We start from the raw sequence: 19,109 nt of genomic DNA on the forward strand, positions 1-19,109 counted from the left end.
ACCAATGCCCCAGCCCCCAAGATCTTTGCAAGGTCTGCCTAACTGGTCTCAGAAATCCAAACCCTCCTTTCACAGAGGTGTAGTATTCTGTTATATTCTCTTCCCTCAGTGTCAGTGCTAGCATTGTTGCGGGTGGCTCTGCTGAGTTGCCAGTCCTCTGATTGACTCAAAGCTCTGTTGATCATCCTTTAAAGGGACAGCAGCCCCTGAGGCAAACGGTTCATTGCCTGGCCCCATAAAATAGAGTTAGGCCGTATCTAACTACCCTCTGAAATGACATAGCAAACCGTCTAGTTCCATCCAAGGACAGATAGGGATGGGCAATAAATTCTGGTCCAGCCAGTGACATCCACACTATGAGAGATTTTAAGCCTGGAAGAGATTCTGGATTGTCCATGTCATAAAAAGAAGTTTGGAGCCTCCACTATCATTATGCATATCTTCAGATTACAACATACATGTGATAGTGTATAGAATTACATCATAACTCCCTGAGGGAGCAGTGACAATACTACCATCTGTAGGTTTGCAGCCATCTAGGGGAGATATCAAGTAAATTACAGAGGACATGTAATTATGGAGGCTGAAGAAGATCGTGCTCATAGAGTCTCCCACCTTTGTCATAACATTTACAAGGGAACTAGATGAACACCCTGAAGGAATTGGTAGGATAGAGTCTAAGTCTCGTAACAATTTTACACATGGAAAGCAAAGAACATAATTTCTCAAGACAATTACTTTCTTTTCTATCTGAAGAAGCAGAAATATAAAATTGTACCAATTCTATTCCTCTGTTCAGTCTCATTGCATGTTTTCATCCGTTAAAAGATTGCAGTCTGCTCCTTGGATCTGAGATAATGGGAACTGCTCCTTGGATCTGTTGGTTTTTTTTCCTCCAAACTATTGATCTTTAATTACTCAACATGAGTATAGTGTAAATAATTGCAATGCCACAATTCAATCTTGTCCAATATGTATGTCATGATTCACACGTGACTAACTGTGAAGCGAGATATGGCTAATTAGGTTTTAGTTTAGTAAATGAAAATAAGTTAAAGACAGGATCAGTAGGCATCTGGTCTCCATTACATATTCACACCATCTCCATGAAAAACAGAGTATGTGTGCATGCTTTTCTTTTCTATCATTGTGAATGTTTTCTGTTTGCCTATTTACCTGCAAAAGTGGTGTGTAACATACTTTGAGGCCATGGAAACACCAGCAACATTATAGCGAGAGGGGAGCCACATTATTGGTCAGCTTAACCATTCAGCACATTCCCATCAAGGCATCAATTGAAATATAATGAGTATGTTCAACAGGACACGTCACAGTATAGGATAGCAGCAATGTCTGAATGGATTGCAGGGATGGGTCTGGTTGAGTCAACTAACACTTACACAGAGGAAATTCATGTACCTCCTGTAACTGCTAGTCATGAACCTGGGCGTGACGCTGACTGTCAAATGCACCTTTGTCATAACATTTACAAGGGAACTAGATGAACACCCTGAAGGAATTGGTAGGATAGAGTCTAAGTCTTGTAACAATTTTACACATGGAAAGCAAAGAACATAATTTCGCAAGACAATTACTTAAATTGAAAGAAAACTGAAGTTTGGGCCTGTATCATTGGAGTTTAGAAGCATGAGTGTGCTTATTGAAATATGTAATGTCCTGAGTGATCTTAACTGGGCGGATCCTGAAGGGATGTTTACCCTCGTGTGAGAGACTAAAACGAGGGGCACAATTTAACAATGAGTTGGCTCCCATTTATGATTGAAATGATGAGATTTTCTTTCTCCCAAGGGTCACGTAAAGACTTTCTTCCCCAGAGAGCAGTGGAGGGAGGGTATTTGACTATTTTTAATGCTGAATGAATTGGCAAAGTATTTGTCACAATTAACAAGAGAGGAAAAGGTGATAGGGAGTGAATCAGAAATTAGAGGCCTCAGTCAGAACACCCAAAATTTTATCAAATGGCAGAGTGGGTTGCAGGGGAAGAAGAATGCCCTACTCCCAATCCAAATTCTTGTGTTTGCTATATATGTTCTGATAATAAAATCTTGTACTTAAAGAATCATACTCAGGATTCACAGGTGGCAGACCTTAATAGGTGTTAAACTCTTAAATTTATAAATACATTTGTCTAATGTCTGGTTAAAAAACTTAAGTCAAGTTGTGAGCATTAAACCAAGCAGATTCCAATATTTTAGGAACTAATTGCTCACCCAGCAGCTATTAACAAACAAATGAACTTCTCTTTATAAAGCTTACTTGAATGAGAACCCAGGAAAAAATGGAGTGTTCAGTTAGGGGCTGCATTTTCCTCATGCCATTGAGATTGGTTTTACAGCTGGGGACCCAGGCAAGCTCTCGTCTCTAAGTGTTCTCAAGACCCTGTGGCTCACTTCCAGTTGAGCTTCCCAGACATGGGAAACAGAGTTGGAAATCTTAATTTGCAAGTTGGGTAGGCAGCCAATCTGAAAAGCTCAGTTCAAGGTAGGCCACAAATGAGTGGCAGCTTTAGGAGGGACATGCCCTTTTGGCAATCGGATTGAGCATCATTGGTGATGCATCAGTAACTGCCTTCTTCCTTGTTGGTGACATTTCTGTGTAGAAAATGAAACTACTTGAATGAGCAGCTGTATAAAAGCAACTGCTTCACAACACCAGGGACCGAGGTTCAATTCCAGCTTCGGGTGACTGTCTATGTGGTGTTTGCAAGTTTTCCCCACGTCTGTGTGGATTTCTTCTGGGTACTGGGGTTTCTTCCTACAGTCCAATAATGTACGGTTTAGATGGATTTGCCAAGGGAAAATGTATGGTTACAGGGGTAAACTAGGGGGAGTGGGTCTAGATGGGATGCCCTCCCATAGGGTCAGTGTGAACTCCATGGACAAAATGGCCTGCTTTGATACTGTAGGGATTCTGATTCTATGGGAAGAAGTCCTCGAACATGCTGGGGCTGTGTGATGAACTTCATTATCACTAATACAATTATAAGTAGCTCGATAATTGACTCTTTGAGATTTATTAATAAGGTAACATGTTGCAGTCATAATTAGTTTTCTTCATAATGACTAAGTCATGTCAGGTAATTGGGTGGGCTCAGCAGATTATTCATTGTATCTGATCAGGTCAGATTTTAATTTTATTTTCCTTATATGTTACCACTGGTCTAAAACATTGGGCCCCACAGAATGAATTGTCTTGTTAGTACAGTGTTACTGTAGTAAAGATATGCCTGTATCTTAATTCTGTGATAGTAGCAGTGTTACGATAAAATTGCAGAAAAATGGTGGAGTCGCTGATGTAACTTTTAAGCTCAGCTCTTATTAAAACAGCTGGCCCAGACAGTACAGAACTGCCTGGAGCTGTGCCATGACCTTGACCTTCAAGATTGTATCCAAGTATCACCAAGACAGCCCCATTACTGACTCAAGGATATTTATCTGTCTTAGTGTAATTCTATCTATTAAAACCAACTACAGCAAAAAATGTTTGTTTATGGGCGTACTATTCTGTTAGCACCTGACACTGTGACAGTCTACCTTTCAGGTATGTTGTCACTCTTGGCAGTGTGCCAATAAGGAAGTACCAAAGTACAGCTTCAGTTTCAGTGGCAGGCTGTGCAGTATGGACAGGATCTAATGGGTCTCTACAGTTCTTTCACTGAACACAACTAAACACAGGGGCAAATGTGACCATACCATGAGATTCGGATAATCTGCTTACAAAGTTTTATGTCAGTAGCACCTCACTTGTCAGGTGCTGAATTACAAACATATCCAGTTTTAAAAGCTTTTATTTCTTTTCGGAAAGGTGAGTGAGAAATTTTTCTTAATTATGTTTTATACAAAAGGTAGCAATAATTGCAAATATAATAATTATTTAAGGATACCTAAAGGTTTGTGTTTTCTGGTTGAAATGAAAGATAAATAAAAGAGAAATCTAATAATTGTAATTTTCATTCTTATCATAAAAGAACAAGTCTGATTTTGTTTTTCTAATCAGCAGAGATTTTTAGATGGGAGTCCATATATTCCAACGTATAAAGTGTCCGCCCTCCTAATATCTGCAAACTGAGCCATTGGAAGTTGGGATACTGGGTATTCTTACCTCGGCCGATGATTTTCAACTTTGCGTTTGGTCTGTCTTCAATTAAATTTCCAGTCCAAACAGGCAAGTTCAATTCAGTTTGTGCCATCACAAATGTTGAGCTGTGTATTTTGTTAGGGCTTACAAAATAACTTCTCAATGAAGCACAATCCTGAATCCTTTGTCTCAGGTGAGGCCATGGAACAGGTTGAAATGCAGACCGGGTAGGATTACACCTCTTGTGGAACTACTTTTTAACTACTGTGTTTCCACTGAAAACAGATCAGTAAGTCTGGCACTTAGCTACACCAGTTTGGTTTGACAACAAAGGGATCAGCTTCCTTATGGCAGGAAACAAAAATATGTTATTGTGAATCAAATACATAGATAGGATTGAACAATCTTTATGCGGGAGCTTTTTACCTACCATGTCCAAAACTTTATCTAGATTTAATTTTTATCCTTATTTGAGTAAATTAACACAATCTGGCACAGGTTTAACTTATCTGTAGTTTTTAATATTTTGTGGTTCTAAATATCAATGCTAGGAAAGAGAGCAGCTTATGTGGATGGCTCAGGGTGACATTCTGGGCCGATCCCATTTGTACGCCAGCCAAACTGCGATGAAATGTCTACCAGATCTTTTGCCCGCTGCCCCTTTCACAACCCAGCAACAATTTTTGAGCAGGTCTGGAGATGCTGTTTGGTTGCCAATTGTTTGCTGAGAATAGGCATTCTGTGGTTTGGAAAGGTGCTAAAGAGGATGAGAAACTGTGGTAATCAATTATGGGCTTCTTACATCCAATAAAAGAGTATATAGCACAGAAAAAGGCCCTTTGGTCCATCAAGTCTGCACGGGTCAAGAACTTAATTATTTTAATATCGTTTTCAAGCCGATATCTTTGAATGACTTCATCTGATGAAGGAGCAGCGTTCCTTGAGTTTGTGATTTTGGATAAATCTGTTGGACTATAAGGTGCCGTGCAACTTCTGATTTTGCCCACCTCAGTCAAACACCAGTACCTCCACATCATTTTTATGTCTGGGCATTGCAAGTGTACATCCAAATACTTCTTAAATTTTATGAGAGTTTCTGCCTCTATCACCCTCACAACTGGTGAGTTCCAGATTGCCACCACCCTTTCCTCATATTTCTTTTAAAACCTACTGCCTCTTACCATAAATCTATGCCCCTGGCCATTGATCCCTCTATCAAGGGGAAAAGTTTTCATTCTACCCTATCTATGCCCCTCATAATTTTATACATCTCAACAATGTGCCCCCTCAATCTCCTCTGCTCCAAGGAAAACAACCCTAGTTTGTCAAATTTCTGCTTATACTTGAAACTCTCCAGACAATTTCTTGGTAAATCTCCCCTGCGTCCTTTCCAGCGCAATCACGACCCTGCTGTAACTTGGATTCCAGAATTGCACACAATTGTCTCACAGAGGCCTAACCAACATTTTACTTATTTCCAGCATATCTCCTTGCTCTTAAACTTTGTGCGTCAACTAACAAAGGCAGTTATCAATTATGCCTTCTTAAACACTTTATTGACATGTCCTGAAGGAACTGGTATTTGGATGTACACTTGCAATGCCCAGACATAAAAATGATGTGGAGGTACTGGTGTTTGACTGAGGTGGGCAAAATCAGAAGTTGCATGGCACCTTATAGTCCAACAGATTTATCCAAAATCACAAACTCAAGGAACGCTGCTCCTTCATCAGCTGAAGTAATTCAAAGATATCGGCTTGAAAACGATATTAAAATAATTAAGTTCTCGACCCGTGTAGACTTGATGGACCAAAGGGCCTTTTTCTATGCTATATACTCTTTTATTGGATGTAAGAAGCCCATAATTGATTACCACAGTTTCTCATCCCCTATTTTGAAACTAGGTGTAGAAGCTCTTATTCCTCTCTCAGTTATAGCTAACATCTGGAGTTCTCTTCCTGTTGCTAGAATTGCATTTGAAACGATCTATATTATTGAATTTGCCTTTGCCAAAGGTGTTACTAAAAGGGATGTTACTACATTGGAACAGTTAATTTGTAGTGTGTTATATATGTATAGTTTTATTAGAAATTTCAATAGAGTTAGAATTAAGCCAATTCTTTCCTCTTCTTTTCATTCTGCCTGTATTTTAATCATAGTGTATAAGTAAGGTACATTTTGTTTTAAAGCCTGGAAATTTGACCAATCCTTTTGCAAGTGGAACACAGTGCTTTACACTTACCTTTAAAATAAGAAAAAGTAGGGTCTAGACTATCTTCTGAATATGTTTTGAGGGGTTTAGTCTTGTCCATAACATCCATGAAAAAAACTATTTTGACTGTTCTCGACTAATCTCCACTTCTCCAAGGGAGATAGAGGACTTGGTAACATGGTGCAATGAAAACTATCTGTCTCTCAAAGTCAGCAAAATGAAAGAACTGATCATCGACTTTAGAAAGAATGGAGAACTCCCCCTCAATTATTTCGACAGAACTGAAATTGAGAGAGTGAAAAATATCAAGTTCTTAGGAGTGACGATAACTGATAACCTGTCCTGGGCTCCCTGCATAAATGCATTGGTCAAGAAGGCACAACAATGTCATCTGTTCCTCAGCTGGCTCAGGAAATTTGGCACGTCCGTAAGGACCCTCACCAACTTCTATGGATGTACCATTGAAAGCATACTGTCTGGGTGCTTAATAGCCTGGTCCGGCAACTGACCTGCCCAGGACCGTAAGAAACTACAGAAGGTGGTGTGCACAGCCCAGACCATCATGGAAGCCAACCTTCCATCCATGGACTCTAGTTATGCGGCTCACTGCCATGGAAAGGTGGCCATCATCATCAAAGACTCATTGCACCCCAGTAATGACCTCCTACAACCTCTTCCTGGAAGATTGTTTTCATTGCACCATGTTACCAAGCCCTGTATCTCCCTTCGAGAGGTGGGGATTAGTCAAGAACAGTCAAAATAGTTTTGTTAATGGATGTTATGGATAAGACTAAATCTCTCAAAATATATTGAGAAGATAGTCTAGACCCTTTTTCTTATTTTAAAGTGTAAAGCGCTGTGTTCCAAGTACAATTTGATTGGTCAAACTTCCAGGCAGACAGATGAAACAGAAGTGCTTCTTTAATAGAGATAATGGGAACTGCAGATGCTGGAGATTCCAAGATAATAAAATGTGGGGCTGGATGAACACAGCAGGCCAAGCAGCATCTCAGGAGCACAAAAGCTGAAGGGTCTAGGCCCGAAACGTCAGCTTTTGTGCTCCTGAGATGCTGCTTGGCCTGCTGTGTTCATCCAGCCCCACATTTTATTATCTTGCTTCTTTAATACTTCTGCAGTTTTGAGCCTTCAGTATCTGCCCACAAGCATTTCTTTTTCTCTTCTTCTACTCCTGTCGATCCCTTAATATCTAGGGCTCACTGGTAGTTACTTCACTTTTTGGAACAAAGACAAATTTTAATATCATCTACCACCTAGTAAGATCAAAGTGCCGTTTGTATTTTTGGCTTTCTCACCAAAATCTATTTTCTGATTTCACTCACACACAAGACAAATGTAGCATTGCATCTTTTGGGTTATATTCTACTAGAGCAAAGCTGTGTTCTATTCATTCATATTTATTCTCCTCCACTGTGAATTGACATGCTGTCACTCACGATGCATTTCCTTGGAAGGTATAGTTCCTTTGAAAAAGAAGCAAATAGAGGGCTGTCAAGTTACCAAATGCAGGCAAACTATTATATTGCTAGTTTGTAGATTATACTATTTTAAATAGCAACATGCATTTCAATCTTGTTTTGCTTATTTTGAAGTCTAGTTTCCAATTTTTTGTAATATTTGATCTTTACACTCTATTCTGGAGATTCAATGAAATTCTTTCCTCCAATATGGTTTGATTAAAAAATGCATGAAGACCATTACTAATACATGCATTAATTCCTTTGTATATCAGCATTCATATGTCTGTTTACACTGCCTCTAGCATTGCCAGTATTTACAAAAGGTATTTCTTATTGTTTTGTCATTATTAACACCTACACTCGTCCTTTCTTCCTTTCAGTCATATCCAATTGCTTTGCCTCATAATCTTATACACCCCTGTCAGGATCCCTCCAAACCTTCTCTGCTCCAAGGTAAAGAACCCATGACTATCCATACTCTCAAAAGTGTTGCAACTCAGAAAACATCCTGGTGAATCTTCTCCACAATCACATACTTCCTATGGTCCTGTGACCAGAACTGCACACAGTAGTCCAGCAGTGGCCAGACCAAATCTTGTACCATTCCAACATAACCTCCCTGCTCTTACAATCTATGCCTTGACTGATAAAGACAAGTGATCCATGTGCCTTCTTAACTTCACTGTTAACTTGTCTTGCCACCTTCAGGAATTTGTGGACAAAGGCTTCAAAGTCCCTTTGTTTCTCTGAGTTTTGAGTGTCTTAGTATTTCTTGTGTAGTACTTTATTTCTTCCTAAGTGCATCACCTCACACTTTACAGGGTTTAATTTTCTATGCCATTGATCTGCCCATATTGCTAATCAATATATACCATCTTCTAAGCCCTTCTTCCTCAATGCCACCTAGGCATTTACTTATTTTACCCCCGCACTCTTATCCATATCATATACCATGAATAATAAGGGGCCCAGCACTGATTCCTGTTGTACGCCACTGGATACTGGACTCCAGATACACAAACAGCTTCTATCATCACCCTGTGTCTTCTGCCACTGAACTAATCTTCCTGATGAGAAAGGTTTGGAAGGTGCTGTCAAAGAATTCTTGGTGATTTGGTACAGTGCATCTTATAGATGGTACTCGTTGCAGCTGATGTGACCAGTTTTGAAGGGACCGAATGTTTAAGGTAACAGGACAAGTGCCAATCAAGTGAGCTGTTTGATCTGGATGGTGTCCAGTTTTCTGTATGTCATTACAGCTGCAGCTCCAGGTAAGTCGAGATTATTTATATCGGCTGCAAGAGTTTTCAGCATTGCAACACAAAGAAACTAAATTGATCATTGTCTGTCTGAGAAGATAATTGACATTCATCTGAACAAATAGAAATAACAATTCAAAAATAGAAATTGCTGGAAAAACTCAGTTGGTCTGGCAGTATCTATGGACAGAAAGCAAAATTATGTTTCCTTTCTTTGTCACCTCAAAAGGTTTCACCTTTATTTCACTACAATGTATTGCACCGAGAGAAGAGTGTTGGAAAACAACAGTCAAAGATCAGAAGGGAAAAAGCTCTACTATGGTTCTGCTACGACACAAATTAAGGAAGAGACAGAGTACATTAAAAAGGTGAAATAATAATCTTGATTATTCATGATTAGCATTGCACAGGCTTGATGAATAACTGATTCTTATCATCACTTAAAGCACAACATGTGACTCCTGTGATGTTTGACTTAGTTAATTCATGTGATGCCAACAATGTCTACTTGTAACCCATGTGTAAGATGGTGCGAAATTGGTGCTGTATTCCCAGAAGGAGATTACAGGCATTCCACGTTTCTAGATGGGCTCTAACAGGTAGTGTACCAGTTGCAAAGAGGAACATTGAAAGAAGTGTGGTGATTTGAGGCTGATCTTGATGGACCAGCAATAGGAAAAACTGACTGCAATAAATGACAATGCAGTACCTGGATCAGTACCTGGTGCTATGATGTTGTGGCCATAACAGAGACATGGGTTTCTCATGGGCAGGAATGGTTGCTGGATGTTCCAGGGTTTAGAACATTTAAAAAGAATAGGGAGGGGGGAAAAGAGGAGGGGGTGTAGCACTACTAATCAGAGAGAGTATCACAGCTACAGAAGCTTCCATTGTCGAGGAAGATCTGCCTACTGAGTCAGTATGGGTGGAAATTAGGAACAGCAAGGGAGTAGTCACCTCGTTAGGGGTTTACTACAGGCCCCCCAATAGCAGCAGGGAGATTGTAGAAAGCATAGGTCGACAGATTTTGGAAAAGTGTGGACGCAGTAGGGTTGTTGTAATGGGTGACTTTAACTTTCCTAATATTGATTGGAACCTCCTTCGAGCAGAAGATTTGAATGGAGCTGTTTTTGTAAGGTGTGTTCAGGAGGGTTTCCTAACGCAGTACGTTGACAGGCCGACGAGGGGAGAGGCCATTCTAGACTTGGTGCTCGGAAACGAGCCGGGGCAGGTATCAGATCTTGTGGTGGGAGAGCATTTTGGTGATAGTGACCATAACACTCTCTCATTCTACATTGCTATGGAGAAGGAGAGGATTAGGCAGAATGGGAGGATATTTAATTGGGGAAGAGGAAACTATGATGCGATTAGACACGAGTTAGGAAGCATGGACTGGGAGCAGTTGTTCCATGGTAAGGGAACTATAGACATGTGGAGATGGTTTAAGGAACAGTTGTTGGGAGTGATGAGTAAATATGTCCCTCTGAGACAGGCAAGAAGGGGTAAGATAAAGGAACCTTGGATGACGAGAGCGGTGGAGCTTCTAGTGAAAAGGAAGAAGGTAGCTTACATAAGGTGGAGGAAGCTAGGGTCAAGTTCAGCTAGAGAGGATTACATGCAGGCAAGGAAGGAGCTCAAAAATGGTCTGAGGAGAGCCAGGAGGGGGCACGAGAAAGGCTTGGCAGAAGGAATCCGGGAAAACACAAAGGCATTTTACACTTACGTGAGGAATAAGAGAATGGTCAAAGAAAGAGTAGGGCCGATCAGGGATAGCATAGGGAACTTGTGTGTGGAGCCTGAGGAGGTAGGGGAAGCCCTAAATGAGTTTTTTGCTTCTGTCTTTACGAAAGAATCGAACTGTGTAGTGAATGAAACCTTTGAAGAGCAGGTGTGCATGCTGGAATGGATAGAGATAGAGGAAGCTGATGTACTGAAAATTTTGTCAAACATTAAGATTGACAAGTCGCCAGGCCCGGATCAGATTTGTCCTCGGCTGCTTTGGGAAGCGAGAAATGCAATTGCTTCGCCACTTGCGAAGATCTTTGCATCCTCGCTCTCCACTGGAGTCGTACCTGAGGACTGGAGAGAGGCAAATGTAATTCCTCTCTTCAAGAAAGGAAATAGGGAAATCCCCGGCAATTATAGACCGGTAAGTCTCACGTCTGTCGTCTGCAAGGTGTTAGAAAGGATTCTGAGGGATAAGATTTATGACCATCTGGAAGAGCATGGCTTGATCAAATACAGTCAACACGGCTTTGTGAGGGGTAGGTCATGCCTTACAAACCTTATCGAGTTTTTTGAGGATGTGACTAGTAAGGTTGATGAGGGTCGAGCTGTGGATGTGGTGTATATGGACTTCAGTAAGGCATTTGATAAGGTTCCCCATGGAAGGCTCATTCAGAAGGTCAGGAGGAATGGGATACAGGGGAACTTAGCTGCTTGGATACAGAATTGGCTGGCCAACAGAAGACAGCGTGTGGTAGTAGAAGGAAAATATTCTGCCTGGAAGTCAGTGGTGAGTGGGGTTCCACAGGGCTCTGTCCTTAGGCCTCTACTGTTTGTAATTTTTATTAATGACTTGGACGAGGGAATTGAAGGATGGGTCAGCAAGTTTGCAGACGACACAAAGGTCGGAGGTGTCGTTGACAGTGTAGAGGGCTGTTGTAGGCTGCAGCGGGACATTGACAGGATGCAGAGATGGGCTGAGAGGTGGCAGATGGAGTTCAACCTGGATAAATGCGAGGTGATGCATTTTGGAAGGTCGAATTTGAAAGCTGAGTACAGGATTAAGGATAGGATTCTTGGCAGCGTGGAGGAACAGAGGGATCTTGGTGTGCAGATACATAGATCCCTTAAAATGGCCACCCAAGTGGACAGGGTTGTTAAGAAAGCATATGATGTTTTGGCTTTCATTAACAGGGGGATTGAGTTTAAGAGTCGTGAGATCTTGTTGCAGCTCTATAAAACTTTGGTTAGACCGCACTTGGAATACTGCGTCCAGTTCTGGGCGCCCTATTAAAGGAAAGATGTGGATGCTTTGGAGAGGGTTCAGAGGAGGTTTACCAGGATGCTGCCTGGACTGGAGGGCTTATCTTATGAAGAGAGGTTGACTGAGCTCGGTCTCTTTTCATTGGAGAAAAGGAGGAGGAGAGGGGACCTAATTGAGGTATACAAGATAATGAGAGGCATAGATAGAGTCGATAGCCAGAGACTATTTCCCAGGGCAGAAATGGCTAGCACGAGGGGTCATAGTTTTAAGCTGGTTGGTGGAAAGTATAGAGGGGATGTCAGAGGCAGGTTCTTTACGCAGAGAGTTGTGAGAGCATGGAATGCGTTGCCAGCAGCAGTTGTGGAAGCAAGGTCATTGGGGTCATTTAAGAGACTGCTGGACATGCATATGGTCACAGAAATTTGAGGGTGCATCCATGAGGATCAATGGTCGGCACAACATTGTGGGCTGAAGGGCCTGTTCTGTGCTGTACTGTTCTATGTTCTATGTTCTATGTTCTATGTCATCCACAATCTGCTCCATAATCCAAGGCCTGGTGGAGACATGAACAATTGAGGCATTCAAAACAAAATTAGAACATTAGCTGAAAACAAAAATCAGCAATACAGAGAGTGGCACTAGATTAATTTCTCCTTCAAAGGCCAGCAAAGACATGATGGAACATATGGCCTCTTGTTGTCATGATTCAATGAGTTTCACAGGCAATGAACATAACACAGATTTTTGGACTGTATCCTAATGGGTTGAATGTGGTGTTTTCCCAGTGTAAAGTGAATCAGCCAGATTTTCAACTGAAATAATGAGTCTGAAGCCTTCAATTTCTGGGGACAGATAAAATCAGTACTATGTGGTTGAGTATTTCTCTGCTGCAGTATTAAACTGACAAACATCCTACAATCAGTGCCATTTTTTGACCAAGCAACAATTGAATTTGAATGTCCTCATGCACGTTCATCTAAAACAAACAGAACTTCTTGACATAAAAGTCAACATAATTCTTTATTTAATTTGGTCATAGGCTTAGGTTTAGGTTATATTGTAGGCTGGACCAACATATATTGCCCATCCTTAGTTGCCCTTGAGAGGGTGGTGGTGAGCTGCCTTCTTGAACTGTTACCGTCCATTTGCTGTAGATAGACCTATAATACCATTACGGAGAGAATTCCAGGCTTTTGGCCTGGTGAGACTGAAGAAATGGTGATATATTTCCAAGTCAGAATAGTGAATGGCTTGGAGGAGAACTTGCAGATTGTGGTGTTCCCATGTATATATTGCCATTGTCCTTTTAGATTGAAGTGGTCATGGATTTGGAAGGTGGAAGGTGGAAGGTTTAAGGATCCTTGGTGAATTTCTGTAGTGCATCTTGTAGATAGTATGCACTTCTGCTACTGAGTGTTGGTGGTGGAGGGAATGGACGCTTATGGATGTGGTGCCAATAAAGCGGGCAGCTTTGTCCTGGATAGTGTCGAGCTTTTTAAGTGTTGTTGAAGCTGTACTCATCCAGGCAACTGGTGAGTATTCCATCACACTCCTGACTTGTGCCTTGTAGATGATGGATGGGCTTTGGTGTGTCAGGAGGCGAGTTACTCTCCACACTACTCCTCTGACTGGCTCTTGTAGCCACTCTATTAATATGTTTAGTCCAGTTGAGTTTAGGGTTAATGGTAACCCTCAGGATGTTCATGATGAGGGATTCAGTGATGGAAACACCGTTGATTGTCAACAGGTGGTAGTTAGATTCTCTGTTGTTAGAGATTATCATTGTCTGGCATTTGTCTGGGCATGGATAGGGTGAATATGCAAGGTCTTTTTCCCAGAGTAGGGGAGTCAAAACTAGAAGTCTCAAGTTTAAGGTGAGAGGGGGCAGATTTAAAAGGGACCTAAGGGACAACATTTTCATACAGAGGATGGTGCGTGTATGGAATGTGCTGCCAGAGGAAGTGGTGAAGCCTGGTATAATTACAATATTTAAAAGGCATCTGTATGGGTACATGAACAGGAGGGGTTCAAAGAGATATGGGCCAAATGCTGGAAAATGGGACTAGATTAATTTAGGGTATTTGGTCAACATGGACGAGGTGGACTGAAGGGTCTGTTTGTGTGCTGTACAGCTCTATGACTCTGTGACTGCATGACTGATGCAAGTGTAACCTACCACACCTCAGCGCCAGCATGGATATTGCTTCCTGCATTTAGAAAAAAAACCAAATAAAAAGAACTGCAAACTAATGAATTGTTCAATGCATTGTACAATACTCTTACATTATTAAGTGATAGATCACACAAGAAGTTTGTTCATTCTAGTTAAAATATTTATTGGGAGGAAGACTCTGACTTTGTCAAGGCAAAGGCTCCCAGAGAAACCAGAAACTGAATTTGTCAACAGGATGAGTCAGAGGTGCCAGTAGCCCAGATTTTTATCTTTCTATCTTTCTATCTTTCTATTTAGATGCGAATTACATTACAAACAATGCGACAACAACTATTTGGAACTGAGGGTGAAGAGGCTGACAACCAACAAGATCAAGAGAGGAAGGTACACTTTGTACATTCTTTATATTTGCTGATTTTACGATTACAAAGTGGGAATCTCTAGGGTAAGCACTATCAACTGTAAACAATTACCAGTGTGTTATTAGAATTAGGATTCCATGTTTTGCCAGGATAGCTGACATTGCATTGGTGAGAGTGATAATGGGAACTGCAGATGCTGGAGAATCCGAGATAACAAAGTGTGGAGCTGGGTGAACTTAGCAGGCCAAGCAGCATCTCAGGAGCACAAAAGCTGACGTTTCGGGCCGAGACCCTTCATCAGAAAAGAGGGAGGGGGAGAGGATTCTGAAATAAATAGGGAGAGAGGGGGAGGCAGACCGAAGATGGATAGAGGAGAGGATAGGTGGAGAGGCGACAAGGGAGTTGCAGTGGGAGAGAGATCCCTGAGATTGGTCCTAAGATGCTGCTTGGCCAGCTCCACACTTTGTTATGTTATATTGCATTGGTGAGGCTGACTTTGTACTCACCTGCACAAAAAACATTTCACAAATTATTTTGGTATGCCCCCAATATGGTTCTACTCATGCCAGGGAATGTTCCACAATGTGGGGGAAGATAATTGTGACTAGAATAGATCTGTGCCACTTTGATGCCAGCTATCACTCTGGTATGCAGCCATGAAACTCAAAATCTGCAAATGGAGGAGTGTGTCTCATTTTTATGCAGCCAAGCCCCTTCCCTCCAGCAAATAGCGGTGCCTGTAAAACATTGGTGGAAGCAACATCTGTCATACATAATGTATAAAGGTAGAAATTATGATGACTGATTCCTCTCTGTCACTTATATACTTATTTGAATGTACCTTCATAAGTTGTCTCATAGACCCACAGACATGAACAACACAGAAGGAAGCCATTCAGCCCATTGTGTCTACTCCAGCCAACAATGATCTGACTACACTAATACAATTCTCTAGCTCTTGACCCATAGCCCTGGAGGCTATGGCAACACAAGTGAATATCGATATTATGCTAAAATGTATAGGGATCCTCTGACACAACTACCTTTTCAGGCAGTGAGTTCCAGAGCCCCACTACCCTCTGAGTGAAAATATTTCTCCTCAACTCTCCCCTTAGCCTTTTTCATCTTCCCTTAATTCTATGCCTATAGGTTATTGACCCCTCAACTAACTCAAAATCTATTCTCACAGCTCAGATCATCAAGGATTGGCATTCTGATAAATCTCCCCTGCACTTTCTGTAGTGCAATCTTATCCTGCGTATAACACGATGACCAGAACTGCACGTAGTATTCAGTTGTGGCCTAATCAAAATGTTATACAGTCCCAGCATGATTTCCTTGCCTTTGAGTTCTATGTCTCAGAAAATAAAGGACAAATATCTCATATGCCTTCTCAACCACACCATCTACTGTTACCTTCAGGAATCTGTGATGTGCTCACCAAGATCCTTTTGATCCTCAGCACTCAGCACTTTCTAAGGTTCTACTATTCATAGTGCACCTTCTGTCACTGTTAACCTCACTCACCCCCAAATGACATCCCTGCTCCTCTCACCACCCCTAAGCCAATTTGGGACCAGCATGCCATTTTGCCTTGGACCTTCCACCCGTATCTGCCCATTTCCAGGTATTAGGCATTGAACTGCCCCTCTTTTGTGGAACTTTCTGCATTTTGACTAAAAAATGTTCACTTGGAAGTAATTTATAAATTTTACTTCCTTCTTACCTTGCATACTTGGACTATCACAATTAATATTTGGGTATTTAAAAATCCCCAACTACTGCTGCTTTAGTATTCCTACATTTGTTTCAAATTTGATTGCATATTTGATCCTCTATCTCTCTGATTATTTCGGGAATGCCTCTGGTAGCCGTCTAACAGCATATCTGCTCCTCTTGGTTTCATTTGATTCTTCCAAGAATATCATCACTATTCATTGTTGTAGTTGACTCTTTGAGCAAAACAGTGGCTTGCCCCTCTGTCACCCGATCTGCCTCACAAAAACAGCAGTAGGCCATTCAGCTCATCAAGGCTGTTGAGGCATTCAGTGAGATCATAGCCAATCTGATAATCTTCAACTTCATTTTCCTACCTTATTATCACAACCCTGGATTCTCTTAAAGATTAAAAATCCATCCATCTTAGCCTTAAATATACTTAATTATCGAGCTTTGACAGCATACTATGTAAAGAATTCTACAGATTCACTCAAACAAAACAAAATTAAAACTGCAGATGCTGAAGATCTGGAACACAAACAGAAATTTCTGGAGAAACTCAACAGAAGTTCTGTTGAAAGAAAGCAGAGTTAACATTTCGAGTCTGGTGGCTCTTCACCAGAACTGTTAGGAGCTTTATCCTTCTGTCAATCTAGTTTAAACCTTCCCCAACAGAAATAGTAAACTCTCCACCAGGACGTTGGTACTGTTCTAACTTAAGATGTAACCCATCCAACTTGTGTAGGTCCCACCTCCACCAGGAATGATCACAATTCCTGGGAATCCCAACAGTTCAGAATCAGCTACATTGCTGTGGGCCTGGAGTCACATGTAGGGCAGACCAAATGAGTAGAATAGCTTCCTTCCCCAAGAAAGGATATGAGTGAACTCGATGTGTTTTTCTGCAACAATGATAATGGCTTCAAGATTAGTCTTGTGCTCAAAATTCCAGATTTAAATTTAATGCCCTGGCAAGATTTGAACCCAGCTCCGCAGTGCATTACCTGGGTCTCTAGATCAATAGTTCTACAGTAATGCCAATGGGCCATCACCTCCCCATCATGCTGTATTTCCATCTGCAAGTGGTGACAGGGCGAGCCTGTGTCTGACTACGGCCTGAAAGTGGTGACGGTAAAAGAAAATAAGAAATAGGAGCAGGAGTATACCATCTGGCCCACCAAGCCTGCTTGGCTATTCAATAAGGTCGTGGCTGATCTACTCAGCTCCACTTAACCACTCTCTCAACACAACCCTTAATTCCTTTACTGTTCAAAAATCTACCTATCTTTGCCTTAAAAACATCCAATAAGGTACCCTCAGCTTTTTCACTGGGCAGGGAATTCCACAGATTCACAACTCTTTTGGAGAAGATGTTCCTCCGCAATTTAGTCCTAAATCTGGTCCTCCTTATTTTGAGGCTATGCCCCCAAGTTCTAGTTCTACCAGCCAGTGGAAACAACTTCCCTGCTTCTATCTTAACTATTTCCTTCATTATTTTATATGGTTCTAAGTGCAAGAGAGAAGAGGTCCCAGAAACAGAGAGACAGGATGGTGACCTGTAGGGAATTTGGGAGTGACAGCAATGAGGTTAAAAGGGGCAGTGAGTGCAGAGAGATCCCAGAAACAGAGAGACTAGTGGTGGAGCTCTTTAAACAAATCAAAGTGTGACCTCCCAGGAGCTGCAGTCTAAGGAAATTCCATGCAGAGAGAGAATGGGAACCAACAGAGGGAGGAAGGGGGAGCAGCCAAAGGTCATGATCCATGTTTGTACCGATGGCATAGGAAGAAAGAGAAATGAAATGCTATGAGCAGACTTTAGGGAGTTAGAAAGGGGAATGAAAAGCAGAACTTCAAAGGATGTAATATCTGGATTAATCCTGATATGATGCAATTTTGAGTACAGGAGTGCAGAGTTAGAGCAAATTAATGTGTGGCTTGACAGTTGGTGCAGGATGGAGGACTTTAAATTCCTCAGACATTGGGAAATTAGGGATAGGCAATAAATGATGGCTTATCTAGTGATGCCCATATTCCATGAATGAATAGAATATGGTAACAGAGGCAGAAGCCCTGGCTCATAACTCTCCGTTCATTTGCACCCTTCACTGACATACTTCACTGTTGATGTATTTTAAACAGAGAGAGATAGTTGCTGAAGTTCCATAGTTGGACCACTAGTCTGTGTAGAGTTGGTGGCTTTCAGTTCACGCAGCACCAAGCAGATCATCATTGTCCACATCTACTCTGTTATGTCTCACTTTGATAACATCAAAGCTGGGTTAGGAGGAAGAAAAAATCAACCAATGTGCTTAACCCTCATCAATAGTCAATAACCTGTATTTGAAAGACTACGTAGACTTTCGATTGAGTAGAATAACCAACGGTCTCCCAACCCCATAAAAAAAGTTAGTGCAAGTTAGTTCAAAGAATGAAAGAAATAACTTGCACTGACATAGCCATTTGTGACATAAGTATTTGTCAAAGTGCTTCTGGTCAATCAAGTACTATTAATGTGTAGTAATTGTTGTATCAATGGGATTGGAAGTGGGTTTGGTGGGTGGAGGATTTTGCTCAGCCTTTGTCTGGCTTCTAGAAAAGCAAAGGTCATGTCCGATGCCTCCAGCTAGACTGAGATATACGTGAAATGTCCTATGGGATGAATCACTGCTGTGACCGATTGTAGCCCTGATGGGCATTTGCTGCAGGCCTGGTCATTTGCTAATTGCCATGAAGCAGTTTGGTTGCTCACAAAGAAAGCTTGGTAGGCAGACCTGTGGATGTGAAAAAATGGTGTCCATTGATTTCTTCATCCTGCTCTC

At 41.4% G+C, this 19,109-nt stretch overlaps 1 protein-coding gene across 2 annotated transcripts in view; it reads left to right on the forward strand.

Moving 5' to 3' along the window:
* Positions 1 to 3,633: 3,633 nt before the first annotated feature.
* Positions 3,634 to 19,109, forward strand: part of LOC125455726 (coiled-coil domain-containing protein 68-like) — an 81,494-nt gene continuing 66,018 nt past the window's right edge. The window contains exons 1-4 of one of the 2 annotated variants that reach the window (XM_048538110.2): positions 3,634 to 3,825; positions 4,018 to 4,185; positions 9,277 to 9,415; positions 14,507 to 14,593. In XM_048538110.2, coding sequence (XP_048394067.2) covers positions 9,299 to 9,415; positions 14,507 to 14,593 — 204 coding nt within the window. In that variant the 5' untranslated portion in view covers positions 3,634 to 3,825; positions 4,018 to 4,185; positions 9,277 to 9,298. The remainder of the gene's footprint in view (positions 3,826 to 4,017; positions 4,186 to 9,276; positions 9,416 to 14,506; positions 14,594 to 19,109) is intronic. The other variant, XM_048538100.2, reaches the window with a different exon arrangement.

Source organism: Stegostoma tigrinum, chromosome 1 (assembly GCF_030684315.1).
Source record: "Stegostoma tigrinum isolate sSteTig4 chromosome 1, sSteTig4.hap1, whole genome shotgun sequence".
Taxonomy (NCBI): Eukaryota; Metazoa; Chordata; class Chondrichthyes; order Orectolobiformes; family Stegostomatidae; genus Stegostoma; species Stegostoma tigrinum.